At 41.2% G+C, this 25,162-nt stretch overlaps 2 protein-coding genes across 2 annotated transcripts in view; both read left to right on the top strand.

Annotated features, from left to right (window-relative positions):
* Nucleotides 1-206: 206 nt before the first annotated feature.
* cax1 (cation/H+ exchanger protein 1) overlaps nt 207-25,162 on the top strand; it is a gene marked incomplete at both ends in the record, with an annotated part of 39,104 nt that continues 14,148 nt past the window's right edge. Inside the window, 14 exons of the mRNA XM_079552200.1 lie at nt 207-288; nt 4,868-4,995; nt 7,412-7,520; nt 7,595-7,711; nt 7,783-7,844; nt 9,759-9,938; nt 12,173-12,358; nt 13,474-13,573; nt 15,936-16,077; nt 16,138-16,321; nt 19,683-19,782; nt 19,850-19,968; nt 20,035-20,072; nt 23,631-23,869. Coding sequence (XP_079408326.1) covers nt 207-288; nt 4,868-4,995; nt 7,412-7,520; nt 7,595-7,711; nt 7,783-7,844; nt 9,759-9,938; nt 12,173-12,358; nt 13,474-13,573; nt 15,936-16,077; nt 16,138-16,321; nt 19,683-19,782; nt 19,850-19,968; nt 20,035-20,072; nt 23,631-23,869 — 1,786 coding nt within the window. The remainder of the gene's footprint in view (nt 289-4,867; nt 4,996-7,411; nt 7,521-7,594; nt 7,712-7,782; nt 7,845-9,758; nt 9,939-12,172; nt 12,359-13,473; nt 13,574-15,935; nt 16,078-16,137; nt 16,322-19,682; nt 19,783-19,849; nt 19,969-20,034; nt 20,073-23,630; nt 23,870-25,162) is intronic.
* LOC306959946 (uncharacterized protein) lies at nt 17,752-19,333 on the top strand (the record flags this gene model as incomplete). Its single annotated transcript, XM_079552201.1, has 3 exons — nt 17,752-17,771; nt 17,970-18,073; nt 18,431-19,333. 3 exons carry the CDS (start codon nt 17,752-17,754, stop codon nt 19,300-19,302), a joined length of 996 nt encoding a protein of 331 aa, XP_079408327.1. The 3' UTR covers nt 19,303-19,333.

Raw genomic sequence — 25,162 nt, 5'->3', positions numbered from 1 at the left:
TGCGGGGCCCAGTCCCTCTGCTGCCGGTGTCAGCTCCGCCCCTGTTCCTCCTCTGTGGCGCTGAGCTGTGAGGAGGAAATGTGCGAGTCGGACGGAGAGGCCCCGCCCCCTCCCGCTCGTCTCGTGCCTTGTTTGTGTTTGTGCCGAGCTTTATGACCAGTGTGGCCGCGGACAGAGCTTCATTTGTCGGACTGAAAACCCCGGACATGCCGCACAGGACGGGCTGGCTCGTGCCCGAGGAAGAGGACGGCGTGAGGCGCAGGTCCGCAGCTGCTCTTCATCCTCCAGGTGAGCGAGGCCCCGCACACACACACACACACACACACACACACACACACACACACACACACACACACACACACACACACACACACACACACACACACACACACACATGTTCTACTAACACAAGTTCCACCTACATCTGCAAAAAAAAACTTTCTGCTATTTTATTTTGGTCTTTTGAGAAAGTCGACTCACAGAAACTAAATAAATTGAAAAGCTACATTTACATCTCAGGCCAAAACCTTAAGACCTGTGGGTTAAGACAACAGGCAAGGGAACTGAAGAGTATTTAATAATATAATAATAATAATGATGTTTTATATAGGCCTAGTATTCACTATTACAACGCATTGGCTTTAAAATGATATTCTCCACTTTTCTTTCCAGACATGTCAAAAAGTCATGATCTCTGCAATGAAATGACCTTTTAGAATATTTCACTTCACTGGAGCTTCATTATTAACCTCTTACCTTCCACCTGGACAGAGCACTTTTGGTTTTACCCAAATGTAAAGGCTGATTGGAAAAAGTGTAAAAAAAAAATTAAAAAAAATGAATAAAAATGTGACAAAAAATAAATAAAAATGTGACAAAAAATGAATAAAAATGTGACAAAAAAAATAAATAAAAATGTGACAAAAAATGAATAAAAATGTGACAAAAAATGAATAAAAATGTGACAAAAAATGAATAAAAATGTGACAAAAAATAAATAAAAATGTGACAAAAAAAATAAATAAAAATGTGACAAAAAATGAATAAAAATGTGACAAAAAATAAATAAAAATGTGACAAAAAAAATAAATAAAAATGTGACAAAAAATGAATAAAAATGTGACAAAAAATGAATAAAAATGTGACAAAAAATAAATAAAAATGTGACAAAAAATAAATAAAAATGTGACAAAAAATAAATAAAAATGTGACAAAAAATAAATAAAAATGTGACAAAAAATAAATAAAAATGTGACAAAAAATGAATAAAAATGTGACAAAAAATAAATAAAAATATGAAAAAAACAATAAAAAATGTGACAAAAAACAATAAAAAATGTGACAAAAAACAATAAAAATGTGACAAAAAATAAATAAAAATGTGACAAAAAATAATAAAAATGTGACAAAAAAAGTGACAAAAACTATTAAAAAATGGACAAAAATAAATGGAAAATGTGACAAAAAAACAAAAAAAATTGACAAAAAATAAATAAAAATGTGACAAAAAATGAATAAAAAATGACAAAAAATAAATAATAATGTGACAAAAAATAATAAAAATGTGTCAAACTCTGGCAAGTATGAGATGAAAAAGAATGTGAAAAAGTGACACCAACGAGGCAGCGCTGTGAGGAAAAGGATCTGTTTTTATGTCTTGACTATGAGGCGTTGCTCCGGCCAATATGCCGTTCGCGCCGGGTGAGAACTTGTTAGATTTGGGTAAAGCCGAACTGGAGAGAAGGTAAGAGGTGAATGGAATAAGAGCTGAGTCTGAAGGGGTGACTGTTCAGAGGACGTTCGCATGAGTCCAGTTGTTCATGGAGAGTCATGGCTTCTATTTCAGTCCTGGAGCCCATGACGGCCGTGAAGCCGTTCCGGCGCCGGGTCAATCCATCGGTTGCGGCTTCGGTTTCGGCGCTGCTGCATCGGCGCTCGGCGTGACTCTCAGGAGGTTTCTGTTAGTCACACATTTCTACAGGAGGGCGGTGGCTTTGTGTATTCCTCTGTCCCCCTAAAGATTTATCATATAAAGCCAATATCAGTGGTTCCCGGAATGCAAGGGGGCCTCAGAGGCACTACAGGGCCCTCCCCCTAAAATCACATCAAATGCCTTTAAATAAAATAAAGTAGGGGGGGCCTCGAGACAATTTTGGATCGATAAGGAGCGGCCAACCTATCAGGACAATTCATTTCATTGATTCAACCATAATGCTCAGGGAAATGAACTAAGGGAACATAAAAGTTTACATTAATGTTATAAATGTATACAAATGTTATATTTAGCGTTTGCTTTGATCAAATCAACAAATGTTATTAATTAACTGTGGTTGTTGATTTCTTTTTTGCGACTTACAGAACTTCATAACAACAGACACAGCATTGATTATGTAGAGCAGGAGTGTCAAACATACAGATGATTCAATCCGGCCCCCGCCCTGTAGAGCAGAAACTCCAGAGTCTCTATCCCATTCCTGTGCGGAGTCATGATTTTTTAAAGGAGCTATATCCTGCTATTTTAGCCATTCCAAAGTAAAGTATAGGCATTTATATGATATGTTGCACCTCTTCCACTATGGAGAACAATTTTTTGTGAGAAATGTAACTATTTTCTGGGGGTATTTTGCAAACCCGGAAGACAAGACGCTTCGATTCTGTTAACTCCGCCCCCTCTCTCCGAGCGGATCTGCCCGTGCTTTACTTCACAATACAGTTATAAGGAGTTGACATCTGCAACACAGCTTCATACATGGCTAACACACACACGCTAATATGCTAACACACAAGCTAATATGCTAACACACAAGCTAATATGCTAACACACAAGCTAATATGCTAACACACAAGCTAATATGCTAACACACACAAGCTAACACACACGCTAACACACACACGCTAACACACACACGCTAACACACACAAGCTAACACACACAAGCTAACACACACGCTAACAAACACGCTAACACACACACGCTAACACACACAAGCTAACACACACGCTAACACACACACGCTAACACACACAAGCTAACACACACAAGCTAACACACACGCTAACACACACACGCTAACACACACAAGCTAACACACACACGCTAACACACACAAGCTAACACACACGCTAACACACACAAGCTAACACACACAAGCTAACACACACGCTAACACACACACGCTAACACACACAAGCTAACACACACACGCTAACACACACACGCTAACAAACACGCTAACACACACACGCTAACACACACACTAACACACACGCTAACACACACACACACTAACACACACACGCTAACAAACACGCTAACACACACACGCTAACACACACGCTAACACACACGCTAACACACACACTAACACACACGCTAACACACAAGCTAACACACACGCTAACACACACGCTAACACACACACACACTAACACACACACGCTAACAAACACGCTAACACACACACGCTAACACACACAAGCTAACACACAAGCTAACACACACACATGCTAACACATATATAAAAGTTAATCCACTTTGAGAAGATTCACCAAACATCCATCAGAGACAGTCACAGAAAAACAGTATTTTGGCTGAAAGTCGCTGAATCCTGGAAAGAAATTCTGACTTCTGGCGAGTGGCCTCTTCTTTAAGAAGGTTGAAAAAAGTCCTGCACCTCTCGTCGCCAAATGCGCTTTTCTCCGCGACATGACCGTTAGGTAAGAGAAAAGAACAGGCGTGTCCAGAGTAGGTTAGAAAGAGCTCCTTCTTCACATCCTCCAGCGCAAACATGACGTCTGTTCAGGCGCTCAGGGGTGCGTTTGTCCCTGACCTGGAAGCGCTTCCTTTTTATTTATTTATTTTTAAAGCTGTTTTTTAAATTAAAATCAGGCCATGAGGCATTACATTACAGAAGTTGTGTGACACTATGACGTAAAACACGTCAGAGTGTCACAACTCAGTCGTTCACCAGGAGAGGGCGGAGCCTCAGAGAGCAGGAGGGCGGAGCCTCAGAGAGCAGGATTCAGGAGGATTGCGGAGAGCTCATGGATCTATGGAGAGCTGCGTGAATGAAGCCACAAACACTATGGGGGTGTTTTTGATAAGGAAATAGCAGAACAACATGGCTAAAAGCTCCAAAAAGTCGATTTTGCAGGATATAGGACCTTTAAAGAATAGCCAGAATGCCCATCCTCGCCATTAGGGGGCATTAAACTTTCCACACGTGTCCAGCAGAGGGCGCTGACATAATAAGAGCTCAGGATAACACATTATATGTGTGCAGTGAATGAATAATGACTATGTTGTACTTTGAGGGACTTGTGACAGAGGCTTGTAAAGTGCAATACAAGTGTTTTAATGAAGCTACAGTAAAGTTGGGGTTTTGACCAAATCACAGCTTATTATTAATCATTTCTTGGAAAAAAATCCTCTATTAAATGCGGCCCGCGAGCTGAATGGGACCCTCTAATCTCTACTTATTCAATTTAAGATCAAAATGCCGACGTCTTTCTGTCATAGTTCATGTTTCTTACTGGGGCTGTTCATATCAAACAAAAACAGGCACAAACTTGCTTTATTGAGTTGACCCATAGCATCAAATGAACTAAGGTGAACATAAACTTTCAAATTATTTTCACTTCAGAGTCAAAAAAGACACAGATCAACCCCCATTGAGAAAAGGTGGCACCAATTTATTTATCTTTATTGTTGAGTCTCACGTTCTGATCACAAGCGCCTGAAGAATGAGGACGTGCGGGAGGTTTTGAGGGAGCTAGAATCGAGTCGGGGCAGAAGTGAACAGTTCCTTTAGTGTCTCACCCTCCTCACCCTCCTCACCCTCCTCACCGTCCTCGCCTCCGTCTGCAGGAGGACGTGGAGCTTCACCGCGGGCGACGGCGTCCTGGTACGGAGACGAGGCCTGGCACGACGGCACGAAAACTACAATCCGAGCTGAGAACGAGGTGGAGGCGCACAGGGAGGCCAACAACTACAAGGTGAGGATAAAACGTGCAAGGATGTGAAGAGATTCTGCTGCGAATGATGAAGCCGGAGCTAAGATCAGAGTGTTTGAGGACGAGTGAGTCCATCACACACGCCGTCAGGTCTGTTTACGGGGAAAAAGGATTTGTGGAAAATGGTGAGAATAGATTTTATTGTCTAATTTTGAACATGATAATATTTTAATCTCTTTTAAAGGTACATGATGCAACTTTATATGTGTGAGAAAGTTGATACTAGTGCGTATTTGACCTTAGTGACCCAGCGATCGTATGAGTGGTCGACATGGCGCCTTTACTCTAGCTAGTTTTAGTTTATTCGTTTATTTGAGCAGAAAACAAAGGTAACAGACACAGATGTTCTCACAGGAAAAGGAGAGCATTGCAAACTCAAGAAGAGTAAGTTGAAGTTCACAGAACTTATGTAAAACCTGCTCCTGACTCATCAAACATGAGGCAGTTTGTGACATGTTCACTTTACAAAAGTAAACTCTTGACAGACACCAGGTACGAATAGATGCTGAACAAACAAATTATATTAGAAAAGTTGAGAAGAACAAAAACATTTACCAAGCACTTTCTCAGTGCTTTGACAGGTCTACAATAACACATATTTTGTGATCGAGCAGATGATCAAGACAATAGAAAAGAAATGCAAACTTTTACTAAGTGTTCTAGCATCTAGACCAGGGGTCGGCAACGTCAGGCCAGCGGGCCAAATTCTGCCCTGCAATATAAAACCTTTGGCCCCAAGAGAATTTTGAGAGACCATTTATTCATAAATTCGAGACCAAATACGTGAAAAAGTACTCTGAAATGTGGAAAATACTCTCAATATTTTCACATTTCCCGGCAAAACACCCCATTAGGTCATATATGATTTGCAAAAAAGAGAAAAATTGCTTTACTTTTGTTAGTACCATTGCTCGTTTCGGCCCTTGGCATTTTGCAATGAAGAAAATCATCCCTCCACCAAACAAACTTGCCTCCCCCTGATCTAGACTCTTGGTCCGTGTTTTACACAGTCGTTTTGTTCATATTTGAGAAATATAGAGTCTCTGTAAACCTTTTTAAAGTTTGCCAACGTTTGATGTTTTCATCTAGATTTTTCCATATTTCTGCACCACATCTCGTGTTGCTTTTCAAGGTCGTTCTGGAGAACTGTTTATCAAAACTCATTGACCTCAAGTTGTTCTTGACTCCTCGTTTGCAGAACATATTCAGGAAGCGACATTTGTGACATTTACTTTGAAAATGATTTGAGCCAAAGTTCAGTTTGATCCACAAATTTCATTGTTTTTAAAAAATCTTCACAATGATGCTTTCCATCTGAGTGGCCTCTAGGATCAGTTGTTTGTTTGCTTTTCTGGTGAGAGTCAGCAGTGAAAACCTTCCAAACATTTGTTCCTGGAGCGTTGTAGAGACTCACTCATTCACTCCTACAAACGCTGGGTCACAAGGTCAAATATGCACAATTATCAACCTTTTTTCCCCCCAAGTAAAAAGTTGCATAATGCACCTTTAATTTAAATGTATGTAAATGATTATGTTAAAATGTATTCATGGTCAGTGGCTCGTCTACATTTATTTGTTCTGTAACATCAACCCGCCCAGAGACTAGGTGGAAAATAGCACTTATGCCATAATCTCGTACAATCTTTCCTTTTTAGTCAATGTTAAATTGCGCACCCACTGTCCCTGTATATTTAAATACAAATACAAATACCATACTATGATAATGATGTGTTGGCGAGGGCGGGTGGACATTGAGGATCAGGAAAGGTGGTCCTGTAGGATTTTCACTTCAAACTTTCAAACTTTGATCATTTTGAGTTGAATTTCTGAATCTTTCTTTACAAAGTCGAACACTGGGTACAAGTGGAGGATATTTCTTGGAAACACTGATTGTAATTGTTAGTTTATTTAGCATCTCGAAAGGCCATGGAAGAGAAACATGTAAGAAAATGACTCCATTCACACCTCGTTTCAAACCTCGTTCTCCTTCAAAGTGGAGCCGGGGATGAAACTCTTTATGTTTTCAGAGAAACTCATCACGTTTCTCAGAAAAAATAAAGAGACTTGTTTACGTGTAAAAGCTACAGAAACAGAAGGTGAAGAACAAAACAGACGTGTAACTTCACAGAGCTCTTCTCAGATCCTCCTGGTGCATAAAACTCCTGCCTCCTCATTATTCATGACAATAATCACCAAAACACGCAGAATGAATGAATGGTTTATTTTGGTTGATTGATGCTTTTAAATCAATACAATTTCCAGACAGGAACAAAAACTATCAACAATCACAAGTGTGTAAAAGATCCCAAACTATTAAATACTAATAATAAAAGATGGATAAACATATCCTTTATTTTAAAATGTCAGTGACGGCATAATGAGCATTGTTCCTTTTTAGTTTGGTTTCAGGAAATGGATGGGAAATGTGACGGAGAGACCGATCGAAGTTCAGTCCGACATCGACAAGGAGCTGCATTCAGACCTGAGCACTGTCCGGCTCCAAGAAGGTTTTCACTTCTGTTCCAATTTAAACAAATATATGTGTTATTTTCTTACACTGTGTTAAACGTTTGTGTCTCAGGCTCACCGGTCACTTGTGGGAACATTTTTTATGTCATTTTCTTCGGATGGTGGATTTCTTTAATCTACTTCCTCATTTGTCCCGTGATGTTTCTCACAGTCGTCGGGGGAGTTTACGGTCTGTTGCGTCTGAACGGTTTCATTTACTTTATGCTTCTGTTTAAATGTGCTTCTTTGTTTGTTGTTTAGGGAAACTCTGTTGGAAAATGGGCTGTTACTTTTTATGGCCGTTTGGCAAGTCGATCGAAAAGGTACTGACAGGTTTTGTGTTAATCATGTTACTAACTAACTAAGGCGGGTTAAATGCAGGGGTGGACTGGCCATATGTCCTGTATTCTGGAAGAGCACAGAAGGGCCACCGGTCTGGCCTCTCACTTTACCTTACCCCCGGACGTAACCGAGCTTAACTCCCGCCTGAACCGAGAGCATCTTTTTCCTCACGTCATCAGAATTTTTTTCCATCATTTTTTCGTTGGGTATTCAACTCATTTTTTGTCACATTTTTGTCATTTTTTGTCACATTTTTGTCATTTTTTGTCACATTTTTGTCATTTTTTTGGTCATTTTTTAGTCATTTTTTTGGTCATTTTTTTGTCACATTTTTGTCACTTTTTTGTCACTTTTTCGTCAATTTTTTGTCACTTTTTTGTCACTTTATTACATTTTTGTCACATTTTTGTCCTTTTTTTGTCTGATTTTTGTTATTTTTTGGTCAATTTTTTTTCACTTTTTTGTCACATTTTTGTCATTTTTTTTGTCATTTTTTGTCTTTTTTTTTGTCACATTTTTGTCACATTTTTGTCATTTTTTTGTCACATTTTTTGTCATTTTTTTGTCATTTTTTGTCATTTTTTTTGTCACATTTTTGTCACTTTTTTGTCACTTTTTTGTCTTTTTTTGTCACTTTTTTTGTCATTTTTTTGTCATTTTTTTGTCATTTTTTTGTCATTTTTTTGTCATTTTTTCGTCACATTTTGGTCATTTTTTGGTCATTTTTTGGTCACATTTTTTGTCATTTTTTTGTCACATTTTTGTCATTTTTTTGTCATTTTTTGTCACATTTTTGTCATTTTTTTGTCACATTTTTTGTCACATTTTTTTCACATTTTTGTCATTTTTTTGTCATTTTTTGTCACATTTTTGTCATTTTTTTGTCATTTTTTTTGTCACATTTTTTGTCATTTTTTGTCAATTTTTTGTCATTTTTTCGTCATTTCTTTTGTCATTTTTGTGACATTTTTGCCACTTTTTCATAAATGTTTTCTCACTTTTTTGTCACATTTCCATCATTGTTTTCGTCTCAGTTTTGTTGCTATTTTCACAGCTTTTTTCCAGAAGCTTTTGGACTGGGGTAAAGCCAAACTGGAGAAAATGTGCTCAGTTCAGGTGGGAGTTAACGGGTTTAAAGAAAAGCATCCCAAAACAAAAATGTGCTGGAAAAGCAACAAAAAAGTGACAAAAACACAACAAAATGTGACGAAAACGTGACGACAAAGCAATGAAAAAACAACAATAACATGAAAAAAAACCCTGAAAAACAAGACACGAAAACAGGCCAAAAGAAGCTTTTAGATTTGGGCAAAGCTGAACTGGAGAAAATGCTCTCGGTTAAGGCGGGGGATCAGAGGTTAACATGTGTCTTTGTGGAAGTGTCACATTTACGCTAATTTGGGCCAGACTGACCAGAGTCCAGGGCTGTTTTTCAGTCCCAGTCCGGCCCCTGGTTAAATGTCTTGCTCAGTGGCACAATTTGTGTGACGAAAGAACCCCCCCCCCCCCCCACACACACACACACACACACACACGTTTTTATCTGCGCCGTGAGTGCTCAGAGGAACTCACTACTGCCACCTCAGGTCTTATGTGTAACTGCAGCTTCTATGTTAAGCTCGTGCATGACGGCACTTCAGACCCGAATTAACACCTTTTTGAGTGACAGTTCATCATTTCAGAAGCAGTTGTTTTGAACAGGTCTGAGCTCATTCTACACATCAGGACAAGGCTGGAACATGTGGGGGGAGGAAAATACAGAATTTTAACATTTTTAAACTCCGTATAGTCTCTTTAACATGCACTGTCCCTACAAAATAAACCCCCAAAAAAGAGAAAGACCAAAAAATATGGTTACAACCAAATTGCAAGTAGTAAAGTGTTTGTGATTTCAGGCAGGAAATGTGATGAAAACGGCCTTGGCCAAAGCTCCGAGGTGTGACATCATCCATGAGGACAGAGACTTGGACGACAACAAAGACCAGAGCAGAGCGAAAGACTCGTCTCCTCTCATGGCGTCCTCTGTGGAGATCCCTGTCCCAGAACCACCAGCCCGGCGGATCTCAAGACACTGGGTAAAACGTCTCCCTTTTGCTGTTTTTAAGACTGACCAAACGTGAACCATCTGTTGTAGCCCCTCCTTCAGCTCAGGTCCTCTCACTTCAGCTGTTAGCGCTTGTGGTTAGCGCTCGTGGTTAGCGCTCGTGGATAAGCGCTCGTGGTTAGCGCTCGTGGTTAGCGCTCGTGGTTAGCGCTCGTGCGTCACAGGTAGAAGGTCCGGGTTCGGTTCCCACCTGGACGGGGCCTTTCTGTGTGGAGTCTGCATGTTCTCCCGGTTTCCCCTGCCACTAAAAACCAGAGATGGGAGAGTCGAGTCTAGTCAGAAAAGGCAGGAGGAAATGTGTTTCTTTGGATGCATTAAAAGTTTTCTAAAGACAGTGAAGAGGAGGAGATTTACGGACAGGAAAACGTTTGAAACAATGGGCTGGACCTACAGCGCAGACGGAGCCTCCAGAACCACCATGTCAGAGCTGATTCATCTACAGGAATCTTGGGGCTTTTCCATGTTTTAAGGCGTTCACACAAAGTTTACAGCATTTAGAGGTTATTTTACACATCCACACAGCCCAGTGACAGCGGGACTGAAGGCTACACGGGATCTACTGTGAGCAGGGGCGAATCCAAGTATACAGGGGCTGGGGCAGTACAGGGGAACCAGAAAAACGGCCAGAAACTAACAAAAATAAAAATGTTATTTGATATTTATCTTTCAGACTGCAAGGAAAAGCAGCTCATGTTTAAAAGACTCTGTTTCCTTTTTTTTTTTTTACTCGGTCCACCCAGGCCCCCTTCCTTAAAATGCTGTGCTATATATATTTTGAATTTTGTGTCGAAATATTATTATTAAATATTAATTTGACTTTAAATCCAAAACCATGAGATTTTAAAAAGTTTGATTTCAGCCTAAATTCAAAATCGCTGTATCTTGAGAAAGCACTTGTTATTTTCAAGATTAAACAAATTTTGAAAAGTCGACACGCTGGCGTTTGTGACTTGAGGAGACTTGTCGGTTAAAGCAAGACTTGACTTGACTTGACCCCATGACCGATTGACTTGGACTTGCATTTAGTGACTATAGGGCAGGATGAATGAGAGTTTTTTTTTTCAGAGTGCATATTACTTTTTATATTTCAGGATTTTTGACATCCAGAGTGTTGCCGATACCTGGAGATATTTTGATTGTAATTCATAGAGTTCTTATGTTTGAAGAGTTTCATGTCTATGGTATCAGCTAGCCTGCATTAAAAACAGTCTGACCCGCTCCACCAGGGGCGGACTGGCCACATGTCCATTCTGGAAGAGCACAGAAGGGCCACCAGTCCCGCCTCAACCAAGCTTTACCCAAATCGAAAAGCTAAAAATAAATTAAAATAGCGAGAAAAAGAGGATGAAAGCATGAGGAAAACAGGGAGAAAAAAACACAACAAAAAATGTGACAAAAATGTGACAAAAATTCAACAAAAATGTGGCAAAAATTTAACCAAAAAGTGACAAAAAATGTCACAAAAATGAAAAAGAAAAAAAAAACATACAAAAGGTGACACAACACAGCAACAGCGCGAGGAAAAAGGTCAGTTTTGTGGGACTTAGCTTTCAAATGAGGTGTTAAACAGCCAAAAGAGGACAGAATGCATTTGGTTTAGGCGGGTGGTAAGAGGTTAAAACATGTATTTGTGGAAGTGTCACAATTACGCTAATTTGGGCCAGGCTGGTCAGAGTCCAGGGCTGTTCTTCAGTCCCAGTCCGGCCCTGGGCTCCACAGAGCACCTGAGGCAAATCACTTATAACACCAGACTAACCATATAATGTCTGTGTCCATAGAGTCATTTTAACCATTTACATTTAAAAGAACTTATATTTGAGCAGCTTCAGCTTCGTGGTTGTATAAGCTACACGGCGGCGGAGTGATCTGCTAGAAAATAGTCCCTCAAAATGCGATCATTCATGTGATGCAGGTCAGTTATATTCCAAACATGATTCTATCGACACAGACATTTATATGGTTAGTCTGGTGTTATAAGTGACTCAGGTGCTCTGTGGAGCGGGTCACACTGTTTTTAATGCAGGCTAGCTGATACCATAGAAATGTGCTAGCCTTGCACTAGCCTAGCGCCACGAAACTCTTCAAACATAAGAACTGCGTGAATTACAAAAAATATCTCCATAAATCAGCAACACTCTGGATAACTAGTATAGGTACTTCTTTCATGTTTAATTCTGTCCTATTTGTTTGTGTTTTTGACCCCAGTGTCACCCAGGTACCTATGTGTGGCTCCTGTCGGGATATCCCGTGCTGGTGCTGGTGCATTTCCTGGCCTGTGTGATCTCTTGGCTGCTCGTCTTCACCATCCCCGTCGCCAAACTCAGCGCCCGGACCGTCACCACTGTCCTCCTCATGGCACCGGACGACATACTAATAAGCAAGCTGGACAAAGTGAGTATAATGATAATGATCAACAACAACAAAAACTTTCATCCATGGGGTTTTAAACTGGTCTTAAACTTTTGATAGAGACTGTAAATGGCTTAGTATGAGGCTAATATTATTACCATATTACCGTAAATTCTCTAATACTGGCCTGTAATCCATTAGCGGCCGGGTCTCCGACAGGGGCCGGGTCTCCGACAGGGGCCGGGTCTCTAACAGAGTCTCTAAAACAGGCCGGGGCTTTTATTAGAAACTATAGCAGTAGAAATATTCCCCATGTTAGGAATTTGTCTCATACTGGTGTAAATGAAAACTCAGGTGCAGGAAGTAACAAACGGAACCCGGGCCGAGGGGGACGCTGCGGAGGAGCTGATCCAAGCGTAACTTTGACACAGATTTAGCCACTTTTCAAACCTCCTGTGACCATATTTGGAAACAGGGCAAATGTTGTGTGACCCTCCAGGGTTTTAATAAAGTCTCCATCGCGTCTTCAAAGCACGTCCAGCTGCTCCGTGTGCAGGTCAGTCCCACGCCTCAAAATAACTCCTCCCATCAGCGCGAGCGTCTCGTCTTCTCTCGGGTCAGTCTCATGATCGATCACAAACACAAACGCTCTGTCTAAACTCGCCTTTTACACAAGATAACAACAAATAATCCGGTCCACGGTAAAAACGAAACAGAAACCTGCAGTGACATTGATGTCAAAGCTCCGCTAACAGCAACGAAACACTTCCTGTTGTCCCGACAAAATAAAAGGCGTCAATGTTCCAGCCGCTGGGAGAGGGTTTGAAATGTTCATTAATAAATGAACCTAATATTTTAGGTGCAAATGGACACAAATCTCGTTTTTCTTCGTTTTCCTGGTCGTCCGTTTTGCTCAAATAGAAATAAAGGCCTGTCTCTAATCGTGGCCTGGTTCCAATAAAGGCCTGGTCCTGATGCCCTTGAGTAAATAAAGGCCCCAACTTATATTAGAGCATTTACGGTAATTCAGCTGTATATTGTATTTCCTTTCTTCTTAGACCAGAAAGGATTAGTTTGATCCCAACATTGTGTGTAAATGTGACCGATCCTTTGTTTTCATCTACACAACACTCTCTTTGTTTTTCGGTTCGTTACAGACGTTATCGTGTGAGACCAGAGTCGTCTTGTGTTGTAACAAGGCCATGAACATTCACTACTACAAGTACACGGTCCAAGGAATCAACATATTTGCCCTCAGTATCCTTTGACTCCAATATTTGATAGTTTTTTTCTAATAAGACCTGTTTTTAATACCCTTGGACACACACTGATGTTTGTGTGGTCACTAATAATTAACGAGGTCACGATCCAATGCAGTCTTTGTGCCAGTTTTGACAACATATTTTAGTTTAGTTTTAGTCTTTTGACAAAAATGTGATTTAATTTTAGTCAAGATTTAGTCAAAAAAAACATTTTCAATTTTAGTCTAGTTTTAGTCGACTAAAACTAAGACTAATTGAGTGGACTTTGCATTGATAATATTGATTCTAATCATGTTTAATGTTGTTCCTCTGCTTCATGGAGCTGCTCCACATGAACAAAGCTCAGAGCTGATCCTTTAACAGAGGATTTACATGATCTGAGGCTCTTTCAGACGCTCAATAGAAGTTTGGATGATTTTAGTCTCTCCTTTTCAGTTTTATTTAGTCTTATTTTAGTCGACTTAAATATCTGGACATTTTAGTCACAGTTTTAGTCTCATGAACAACTTTTAATTTAGTTTTAGTCCAATTTTAGTCGTCAAAAATATCACTTTGACTAAAATTAAGACTGAATATTTTAGTCGACGAAATTAACACTGGTGTACACATGTCCAGCAGAGGGCACTGACATAATAAGAGCTCAGGATATGAACAACACATGATATAACCACGTGGTAGATGGACAGTCTGCCCCAGGGCGGCTGTGGCTTCAATAACAGCTTACCACCACCGAGTGTGGAGTGAATGAATAATGACTACTATATAACACAGGCTTGTAAAGGGCAATACAAGTGTGAGCCGTTGTGATTAATGAAGCTACAGTCAAAGTTGGGGCTTTGACCAAATCACAGCTGATTATGTTTCATTTATAATAATATTTATATTTTTCATTTATATATAAAAAAAGGAGCTGAATTTTGGCCCAAAATGAGTTTGACACCCCTGCTTTAAACCAAGTCCAATCCCAGGCGATATTAAACTACATGCAGTGATGTAGAGCCAGTAACTCAATCAAGCACCTGAGCAATAGCAATGAATCTGAGTGAAGTCTGCGAAGCTTCTCTTGTTCACAGGATGGAAACACCGGCCATTCTCAGTAATACAGCAGCTTGTGACAAAACGACTGCTCATTGGGCTTCTCTTTACTTCGGGAAAAACATTCCTCCGATGATGTTCCACTGCCGTCACATGACTCGAGTCAGACTTGAGTTGCAATTTTCGGGACTTGAGACTTACTTGACCAAAGCTCCAGAGACTTGAGACTTGGACTTGAGGCCAATGACTCTCAATGACTCGCTGTGACTTTATAGTTATTATTTATTTCAGTGAAACTGGTGAAAGAACAAGATTCATTGCGTAAAAGTGGTGCATCCATATTTACATGTGGTAATTAGCCACTTGCTTTTTCCCGACGGAGCGTCTAATACAGCGCGAAAAGGCAGGAGGAAATGTGTTTCTTTGGATGCATTAAACGTTTTCTACAGTGAGTGAAGAGGTGAAGATTCATAGAAATTTATTAAGGAAAAGAACATTTTCGAAACAATGGACTGAAGCTCCAGCGCAGACGGAGCCTCCAGAACGATGATGTGTAAGAGCTGATTAATGACAGAAATCTTGTGGCTTTATGGTGTTTTAAGGCGTTCTCTCGAAAGTTATAGCATTTAGATTCTATTTTCTGCATCCGCACACAGCCCAGTGACAGCGGGACTGAAGGTGGAATCTACTTTGAGCAGGGGCGAATCCGAGTATACAGGGGCTGGGGCATCACAGGGGAACCACTGACAGAAAAACTGCCAGAAACTAACAAAAATAAAAAATATTATTTTAAATTTATCTCTCCGACTGCAGGGAAAAGCAGCTCATGTTTAAAAGACTCTATTACCATTTTCTCTATGTAGTCCCCCCGGGCCCCCTTCCTTAAAATGCTGTCCCAGTTATTTTGTACATAGACTGGAGCATTTAAAATATATATATATTGAATTTTGTAGTGATTTGAATATTAATTAGACTTTAAATCCAAATCCATTATATTTTTACAAAATACAACTGCCGTTTTTTCACTTCTACTGAACAATCTGCTGTGAGAAAATATCCATATGGGCCCGATTTACACTTGACTTTATTTATGTGATAAATAAGTTCATATTCCACCAGAAAATGGCTAAAAAGAGGGAAAATGGTGTTTCTCTAAAGATTCTTTTTTCCCCCTCGGTGAAGCCACGCCCCCTTCTATGACGAGATGCGTCTGTATTCGATGGTTGTCATGGGAACCTGCTTGCCATCCCAAACTCCGGCTCCTAGACGTAGATCTCGTCCACATCAGCCGTGTTATTGTGCTTAAGCCTGTGCCCGACCAGACCTGCTCCCTCTGGTCATCACCAGCCTGGTGATCGGCTACACGGACAACGACCACGTGTACTTCAGCGCGGAGACCAAGTTCGCCACCGCCATCACCGCCATCATTCCTCTGTCCTACTTCATCGGCATGGGCATCGCCAGGTGAGCTCCCTGATGCTGTGTGAAACGTCGGCGCAGTGTTTGACTTCGTTTGCCCGTCAGTATTTCAGCGCAGAGTAACTTCGCCGTGGGGGCCGTGGTCAATGCCACGTTCGGCTCCATCACAGAGATGACCTTCTACATCACGGGGCTGTTACAAGGCCACAAAGCAGCCACTAAGTGTTACGAGGAGATCGTGAAGGCGGCGCTCACCGGCACGTTACTGGGCTGCATCCTCTTCATACCCGTGAGTCGACTTTTCCCTCAACATCCTGGTACTTTACAATAGGTATTTGAAGTAATACAAGTCATATAAGTGCGACGTCTGTGGCTAAATTCATAATATCATTATAGAGTTCGGGAATGTGAAGTCATATCGCTAAGCATTATGGGATTAGCAGCCATTGTAAACTAATGGAGATTTTAAAAGTTAAAATACTGGAGTTATTGTTCACATTAAAACACTTGGACCACAGTGAGTTAGATGTTTTTACCAACAGTAACTCAGCAGCTTTTTTCTCCACTTTTTATACTGTTTTTAGCTAAGGTTAGTCTATGGAAATGCATGCTGCAAAGATGGCGGATCTCCATGGTAACTGTGGACATTCCCGAACTCTATTACAATTTATACCATAGATACAGACGGCATCTCTGGAATCGCCCATATATGGTCATGTTTGAAAACAGTTAAGGGGGAAAACAATTTTGAAAAAATCGAAACTTTCTCTAATTATTCAAAAACTACTTTAACAAATGCAGAATTATGAATATAGTTTCTACTAAATAAAGATACAAAGACATTGAGACGAGCAAAGTGGTTCAACAGCCCATAAATACAAAAATAATGGAGAATGCCAACTTGATGCTTCATGTTAGCATCGGGCTAATGCTAATGGTTGGCTAGCGTTAGCTACAACTGCCGTTTTTTCACTTCTACTGAACAATCTGCTGTGAGAAAATATCCATATGGACCCGATTTACACTTGACTGAAGCCACGCCCCTTCTATGACGAGATGCCGTCTTTATCTGGGTGAATACTCGATTCTGATTGGCCGGTGGGTTGAATCGCGTTCTATTGCAGGTGACATCACAGCGTTCTAAAGGCCTATACTATTATGTAGAGGAAAAATAACTTTGTTTTTGAGGAAATATTTGGTCTTGTACAGAGAGATCATGGACCCAGTGACTGAAATTAATGATATATTTTAAAATTCATATATTTTCTTTTTAGCTACGGGCGGCGCCATGAATTGTGCCCGCCCCTTTTCTCCTATCAGTTAACATGGGACTGGAGAAGTCAATATAAAATCAGTTACTACACGAAAACAAAGCCGATTTTAGGCCGTGCAGAGAAACGGTGCAGTGTTGACCTGTCGGAGCAAGTGAACGTTGGTCATTTTACACAAATCAATCGACTAAACATCAGATTTTAGCGGCGGACATTTTCCCTCGTTCTCCGTTTATACTTTGCGCTCGACTGTCAATACAACGGAAGTGCAGAGAAAAAGCAAAAAGAGGCAAAAGTGGGCGGGGCGGAATAAGGGGAATGTCACTCCACTGCAGCTGTTTCCATAGTAACGATAAACAATTGAGCTGGAACTAGCTTCAGTTAAAACAGCTTAAAAAGTGAAATAACTCCTGCCTGGGACTTTAAAAGAAAAATCAAACAGGCCCCAATGAACAGTTTCAGTTTGTGGTAAATGATCCTGACTTCATACAGCGCTTTCCCACCTCCATTACCCACTCACCCATTCACACTCTCATTCATGCACCAATGTACACAGACACTGTAGGCAAGGTGGGTGAAGTGTCTTGCCCAAGGACAATGACAGTGTGCACCTTCAGGAGGCGGGGTTTGAGTCCCGACCTTCCGATCGTGAGGCGGCCCGACTAGTTTACATCGGGGTTGGACTAGTTTGGACTGGTTTAGATCAGGTTTGGACTGGTTTAGATCAAGTTTGGACTGGTTTAGATCAAGTTTGGACTGGTTTAGATCAGGTTTGGACTTGTTTTTGATCAAGTTTGGACTGGTTTGGACTGGTTTGGACTGGTTTAGATCAGGTTTGGACTGGTTTAGATCAGGTTTGGACTGGTTTAGATCAAGTTTGGACTGGTTTAGATCAAGTTTGGACTGGTTTAGATCAAGTTTGGACTGGTTTAGATCAAGTTTGGACTGGTTTAGATCAAGTTTGGACTGGTTTAGATCAAGTTTGGACTGGTTTAGATCAGGCTTGGACGGGTTTAGATCAGGTTTGGACTGGTTTAGATCAGGATTGGACTGGTTTAGATCAAGTTTGGACTGGTTTAGATCAGGATTGGACTGTTTTAGATCAGGTTTGGACTGGTTTAAATCAGGTTTGGACTGGTTTAGATCAAGTTTGGACTGGTTTAGATCAGGTTTGGACTGGTTTAGATCCAGTTTGGACTGGTTTAGTTCAAGTTTGGACTGGTTTAGATCAAGTTTGGACGGGTTTAGATCAGGTTTGGACTGGTTTAGATCAAGTTTGGTCTGGTTTAGATCAAGTTTGGACTGGTTTAGATCAAGTTTGGTCTGGTTTAGTTCAAGTTTGGACTGGTTTAGATCAGGTTTGGACTGGTTTAGATCAAGTTTGGTCTGGTTTAGATCAAGTTTGGACTGGTTTAGATCAAGTTTGGTCTGGTTTAGATCAGGTCTGGACTGTTTTAGATCAAGTTTGGACTGTTTTAGATCAGGCTTGGACTGGTTTAGTTCAAGTTTGGACTGGTTTAGATCAAGTTTGGACGGGTTTAGATCAGGTTTGGACTGGTTTAGATCAAGTTTGGTCTGGTTTAGATCAAGTTTGGACTGGTTTAGATCAAGTTTGGTCTGGTTTAGATCAGGTCTGGACTGTTTTAGATCAAGTTTGGACTGTTTTAGATCAGGCTTGGACTGGTTTAGATCAAGTTTGGACTGGTTTAGATCAAGTTTGGACTGTTTTAGATCAGGCTTGGACTGGTTTAGATCAGGCTTGGACTGGTTTAGATCAAGTTTGGACTGTTTTAGATCAGGCTTGGACTGGTTTAGATCAAGTTTGGACTGTTTTAGATCAGGCTTGGACTGGTTTAGATCAAGTTTGGACTGTTTTAGATCAGGCTTGGACTGGTTTAGATCAGGCTTGGACTGGTTTAGATCAGGCTTGGACTGGTTTAGATCAAGTTTGGATTGGTTTAGATCAGGTCTGGACTGGTTTAGGTCAGGTTTGGACTAGTTTGTGATGGTTTCGACCATGTTTGGACTGGTTTAGATCAGGCTTGAACTGGTTTGTGTCGTTTTCGCCCAGGATTGAACTGGTTTAGATCAGGCTTGGACTGGTTCAGACTGGTTTGGACTGGTTTAGATCAGGTAACCAAAATATCTATTTCTAGGGGGGGTGTAGCGGGTAACATTAAAGGTTAGGAAAGCGAAAAAAGCAGCAACAATTAGGTCAAAACTGGAGAAAATGCACCCAATTTGGCGGGAGGGAAGAGGTTAAGAATAAAGAAAAAACAACTTTCTGAACCCACTGTGGCAATTTAACGATAAAGTGCCGGAAATGGTGATAATAATTCCTTTGTTTTCGTTTTCTCTTGTGTTTCTGTGAGTGTGTAGGGAATCTGCATGATCATCGGAGGCATAAAGCACCGGGAGCAGCGGTTCAACAGCCGCTCGGCCGGAGTGAGCTCCGCCCTGCTCTTCATCTCTATCGGAGGTACAGTACGCAACATCAAACACCATCGACTTTAATCAAACATACATCCACGTGTTCCTCCGTTCAGGCGTGTTTGCTCCGACGCTGTTCTCGAAGACCTTTGGAAACCTGGTTTGTGAAAGCTGCACGAGTGTTCCAGGAAACACCAGCGTCCCCTTCATCTGCAAAGACTGTCACTACGACTCTGTAAGGTCACTTTGAGCTTTCGGAAAGACTGTACGCTGAGTGAAATGATTGTCCTTTCCTAAACAGAGTCAAACAGATCCACAGCTGATTCTGTCCCACATTGAGTAAGTGCACTTTATATATATAGTTCTATGTATAGTTCTGTCACAGAAGGACACCAGCTGCATAGCCGTGGGAAGATGTTTTAGTTAGGGGGCGCTGAGGGACAAAATTTACCCCCAAAATACTTTTTCTGTGCATAAATCCTATTGATTAACCTCTTAACTCCCGCCTGAACCGAGAGCATTTTCTCCAGTTCAGCTTTACCCAAATCCTGTCGGCCAGTGTAACGCCTCATTTGAAAGACCTACAAAACTAAATGGATCTTTTTCCGAACGTCAGATTTTTTTTCATCACTTTTTTTGTTGGGCAGTCGACTCATTTTTGTCAAATTTTTGTGACTTTTCTGTGACTTTTTCGTCAAATTATTCGCATTTTTTTTGTCAAATTCTTTTCACTTTTTTGTCAATTTTTTGTCAATTTTTCGTCAAATTTTTCTCACTTTTTTGTCAATTTTTTGTCAATTTCTTCTCAATTTTTCGTCAAATTTTTGTAATTTTTTCGTCACATTTTTGTAATTTTTTGTAATTTTTTTGTCACTTTTTGGTCAAATTATTTGCATTTTTTTGTCAAATTTTTGTGAATTTTTTTGTCAATATTTTGTCACTTTTTCGTCCATTTTTTGTACATTTTTTGTCACTTTTTCGTCAAATTATTTGCATTTTTTTTGTCAAATTTTTGTCAATTTTTGTCAAATTTCTGTCCATTTTTGTCATTTTTTGTCAATTTTTTGTCACTTTCTCACCAATGTTTTCTCACTTTTTTCACATTTTCATCCTTGTTTTCGTCTCAGTTTTGTTGCTATTTTCACACCTTTTTCCCAGAAGCTTTTGGATTGGGGTAAAGCTGGAGAAAATGTGCTCGGTTCAGGGCCCTCAGCACCCTGGGTTCCCACGGCCTTGACCGGCTGGATTTTACCGAGCTAATAGGTAGTAGCCTCTCATTTGTTCAGTAGTTATGGGCCCCTAAATGCTGTTCACTGGCTTCCTGAATGAGCATTGTCCCTCTGATCGCACAGGCATGTTATCTTGTCTTGGGAGATTTGATTCATCAAACTCACAAAAATCCATCTGCTCGGGTTCAGTGGTTAACGTGAACTTTACAAAAGAAGCTACCGAGCTCCAGTTACTGCACCAAATACAGTTACGAGAGCCTTTACACAAGCCAAGTCTAGTTACACAAAATGAAACATGTCGATTTTCTAAGCGGATAAAAAGGGGAACTATATTGTGAGGCGTAATAACTCCTGGAGCACTTTGACGTCCGCGCATTAATCTCGTCAAAGTGCGCCAGGTGTTATTACGCCTGAGCGACGCACAAAGACCAGACCAGGTCTAAGCTCAGGTAAGAAAGGTCTGAAACCATCAAATTATAGCCCCTAAGTCAGAGGTGTCAAAACATCCGGCCCGCGGGCCAGACGATTTAATGCGGCCCCGGCCCTGCAGAGCTTAAATTCCAGAGTATGTAGGAAAAAAGTAAGCATCGAGCCCATTACCTGTGCGGAGTTATGCATTTTTAAAGAAACACCAGAATGCTAATTCTAGCCACTAGGGGGAAAGAGTTCCACACGTGTCCAGCAGAGGGCACTGACATAATACAAGCTCAGGATATGAACAACACATTTTTTGCCACTTGGTAAATGGACAGTCTGCCCCAGGGCGGCTGTGGCTTCAATAACAGCTCACCACCACTGAGTGTGGAGTGAATGAATAATGACTATGTAGTCCTTTGAGGAACTTGTGACACACATTATTATTCATTTATTGGCTGTGGGAGCTGAAGTTCGGGCCCTCGACCCAAAAAGAGTTTGACACCCCTGCTCTAAGTTCTTTTCTTCTTCTTCTTTAAAGTTATTGGTGTTATTGGAGTGCAGACAAAACAAAAGCACATGTCACCCCCTACTGTACAGTGTCCAACAACATAGTGTCCAAATAAAGACATTTAAGGAGGAAAAAAAACAATTAATCCAAATGATCCATCACATTTCCCTTAAGCCACATGGATCATTTGCTACTGTAGCTTAAGTTTCTACTAAATGAAGCAAAAGCACAAACTGCCTTCATTTAATCTGTTTCCTGAGTTTCCTCTTTAACACTGACTGTGACTGAGCTGTGGTGACAACAACATTTTGTTACTTTTATAAAGTTTGGCTTGTGCAGAATCTTATTTATTTGTATTATTAAATGTGCTCCTGTCAGTCAACAGTCGAGCATGAATCACTGAGGGTGGGGCTGAGGGGGGTGGGGGGATTGTGGGACGGCACATAGCTCCTAATCACCGGTCAGTTAGCATCAGAGGTCCCTATGCTAAAGTGGCTATGATAGTTAGCATCAGAGGTCCCTATGCTAAAGTGGCTATGATAGTTAGCATCAGAGGTCCCTATGCTAAAGTGGCTATGATAGTTAGCACCAGAGGTCCCTATGCTAAAGTGGCTATGATAGTTAGCACCAGAGGTCCCTATGCTAAAGTGCCTATGATAGTTAGCACCAGAGGTCCCTATGCTAAAGTGGCTATGATAGTTAGCACCAGAGGTCCCTATGCTAAAGTGCCTATGATAGTTAGCACCAGAGGTCCCTATGCTAAAGTGGCTATGATAGTTAGCACCAGAGGTCCCTATGCTAAAGTGCCTATGATAGTTAGCACCAGAGGTCCCTATGCTAAAGTGGCTATGATAGTTAGCACCAGAGGTCCCTATGCTAAAGTGCCTATGATAGTTAGCATCAGAGGTCCCTATGCTAAAGTGGCTATGATAGTTAGCACCAGAGGTCCCTATGCTAAAGTGGCTATGATAGTTAGCACCAGAGGTCCCTATGCTAAAGTGGCTATGATAGTTAGCATCAGATGTCCCTATGCTAAAGTGGCTATGATAGTTAGCATCAGAGGTCTCTATGCTAAAGTGGCTAAAGTTAGCATCAGAGGTCCCTATGCTAAAGTGGCTATGATAGTTAGCATCAGAGGTCCCTATGCTAAAGTGGCTAAAGTTAGCATCGAGGCTCCTTTTCCTAACTCCTTCCTAACTGACAGCCCAATTTGGACGCTTCTTATCATGGCGGACGCTGACGCACATCCGGTTTGGCGTAAGAGCTCTTACCAATCTGCTCGTTTTGGACGGGGCCAAAAAGGCCTGTTCCTTAAAGGGACTATACAGAGTTTAAACATGTTCAGATTAAGTATTTTCCTACATGTTCCAACCATGTCCTAGTGTGTAGAATGAGCTCAGACCTGTTCACCACAACTGCCTCTAAAGTGCCGTCATGCACGAGCTTAATATAGAAGCTGCAGTTACACATATGACCTGAGGTGGCAGTAGTGAGCATAAAATGGCGAACTTGCATCAGAGATTAAACCAGTGGTTCCCAACCTTGTAACAACTAAAAGTACTGTCTATTAACTTTAAATTCACCTAAACCTAACACTGGCTTAAACAGTCCTTTTTCATGTGAAGTCGATGAAAACGCTTGGTCCTATTTTGCTCATTATAAACCCCGGTCGTGTCCTCGTTAGTGCCTGACGGCTTTAAGTGACTCGTTGATTCCTGACCTTTGACCCCTGTGACGCGGCAGACCTCTTGTGTACACCATCGCGGTGCTGCTGCCGGCGGCGTACCTCATCGGGCTGATCTTCACCCTCAAGACCCACTCCCACATCTACGACATCCACATCAGCGACATCCAGGGGGGCCCCGCACACGGTCAGTACCAGCAGGAGGCGCTCTCCCCCCGCCTCTCCGCCGCCGGGCCGCTCCTCGCTGCCGACTCGTGCATTAACGCCAGCGCTGTAGCCAGCCGCCGCGCCGGGACGGGTGTGACGGGTGTGACAGGCGTGACAGGTGTGTGGGGTCTGCATGTGTGTTGGACGGAGCACTGACCGCCTGCTGCCTGCTCTAACCGCGTGCATGTCGGTCACCGGAGGAGCCGTCCCGTTGGGGTAAAGTAGAGCCCATAGATGTGTGTATAGAACCTGCAGTGACCGCTCTGGAGTTCTATATAACGCTATGGGAGAGCCTGTGCATGAGCTCTGAGGACGGTGCATTCAAAGAGCGTTCACATTCACTTTAAGTCTGTCGATGGGATTATGTTGCAGTTAGAGATTGAGTTGGTGAGTCAAATCGATTCATATTTTCAGGTCATAATTGAAATCACGATTATGCAAACGATTATTAAAGGAACAGGCCACCGTTTTTCCATCCTGAGATATGTTCTTACCTGAGCTGTGACGAGTTCTTTAGGACCTGTCTGATCTTCAGTCACGTAAACACAGCGCAGACGGCGTTAGCATTTAGCCTCTCCCTCTCTCCTCTATAGCTCCAAAACAGGTCAAGATAGAAGCTACCGAGCTCTTCCACGTTTTCCCTATTTAAATATGGTTACGTGAAGTGTTTTACTACAAAGTATAATTACACAAAATTAAACAATGTGGATTTTCTAAGCGGATAAAAGGGGGGACTATATTGTAAGGCGTAATAATACCAGGGGTAGTTAGAAATCCGCGCAGTGATCTTCACTTTACTGTGCGGACGCCAAATTACTCCTGGTATTATTACGCCTTACAATATATATATAACCATATTTAAATCGGGAAAACGTGGAAGAGCTTGGTAGCTTCTATCTTGACCTGTTTTGGAGCTATAGAGGAGAGAGGGAGAGGCTAAATGCTAACGCCGTCTGCGCTGTGTTTACGTGACTGAAGATCAGACAGGTCCTAAAGAACTCGTCAAAGCTCAGGTAAGAACATATCTCAGTATGGAAAAACGGTGGCCTGTTCCTTTAAGAGCTTAATCACCTGGCTTTGATATTGGAGATTCTTCAATCTGGAACTGTTGGGACGCTGTGAGTTCTTTTTTTTGTTATTTAAGTATTTATTTGATTTTTAACATAATCAAAGCAAAAAAAACAAAACAAAAACAGCACAGACTGAACAAAACAGCAAAAGTATACATCACAAAAATAAATGCAGACTTTAAAGTGTCTGACCTTTCAAATAAGACATAAACACATCCCATACTTGAAAATAAGACTCCTTCCGATTCTGTAGCTTGGCAATTAATAACTCGTATGATGTAGTATCTGTCATGGATTTAACCCATTCCCTATAG

The sequence above is a fragment of the Gobius niger genome, assembly GCF_951799975.1.
Source record: "Gobius niger genome assembly, chromosome: 2".
Taxonomy (NCBI): Eukaryota; Metazoa; Chordata; class Actinopteri; order Gobiiformes; family Gobiidae; genus Gobius; species Gobius niger.
This window is presented reverse-complemented; position numbering and strand designations above follow the sequence as displayed.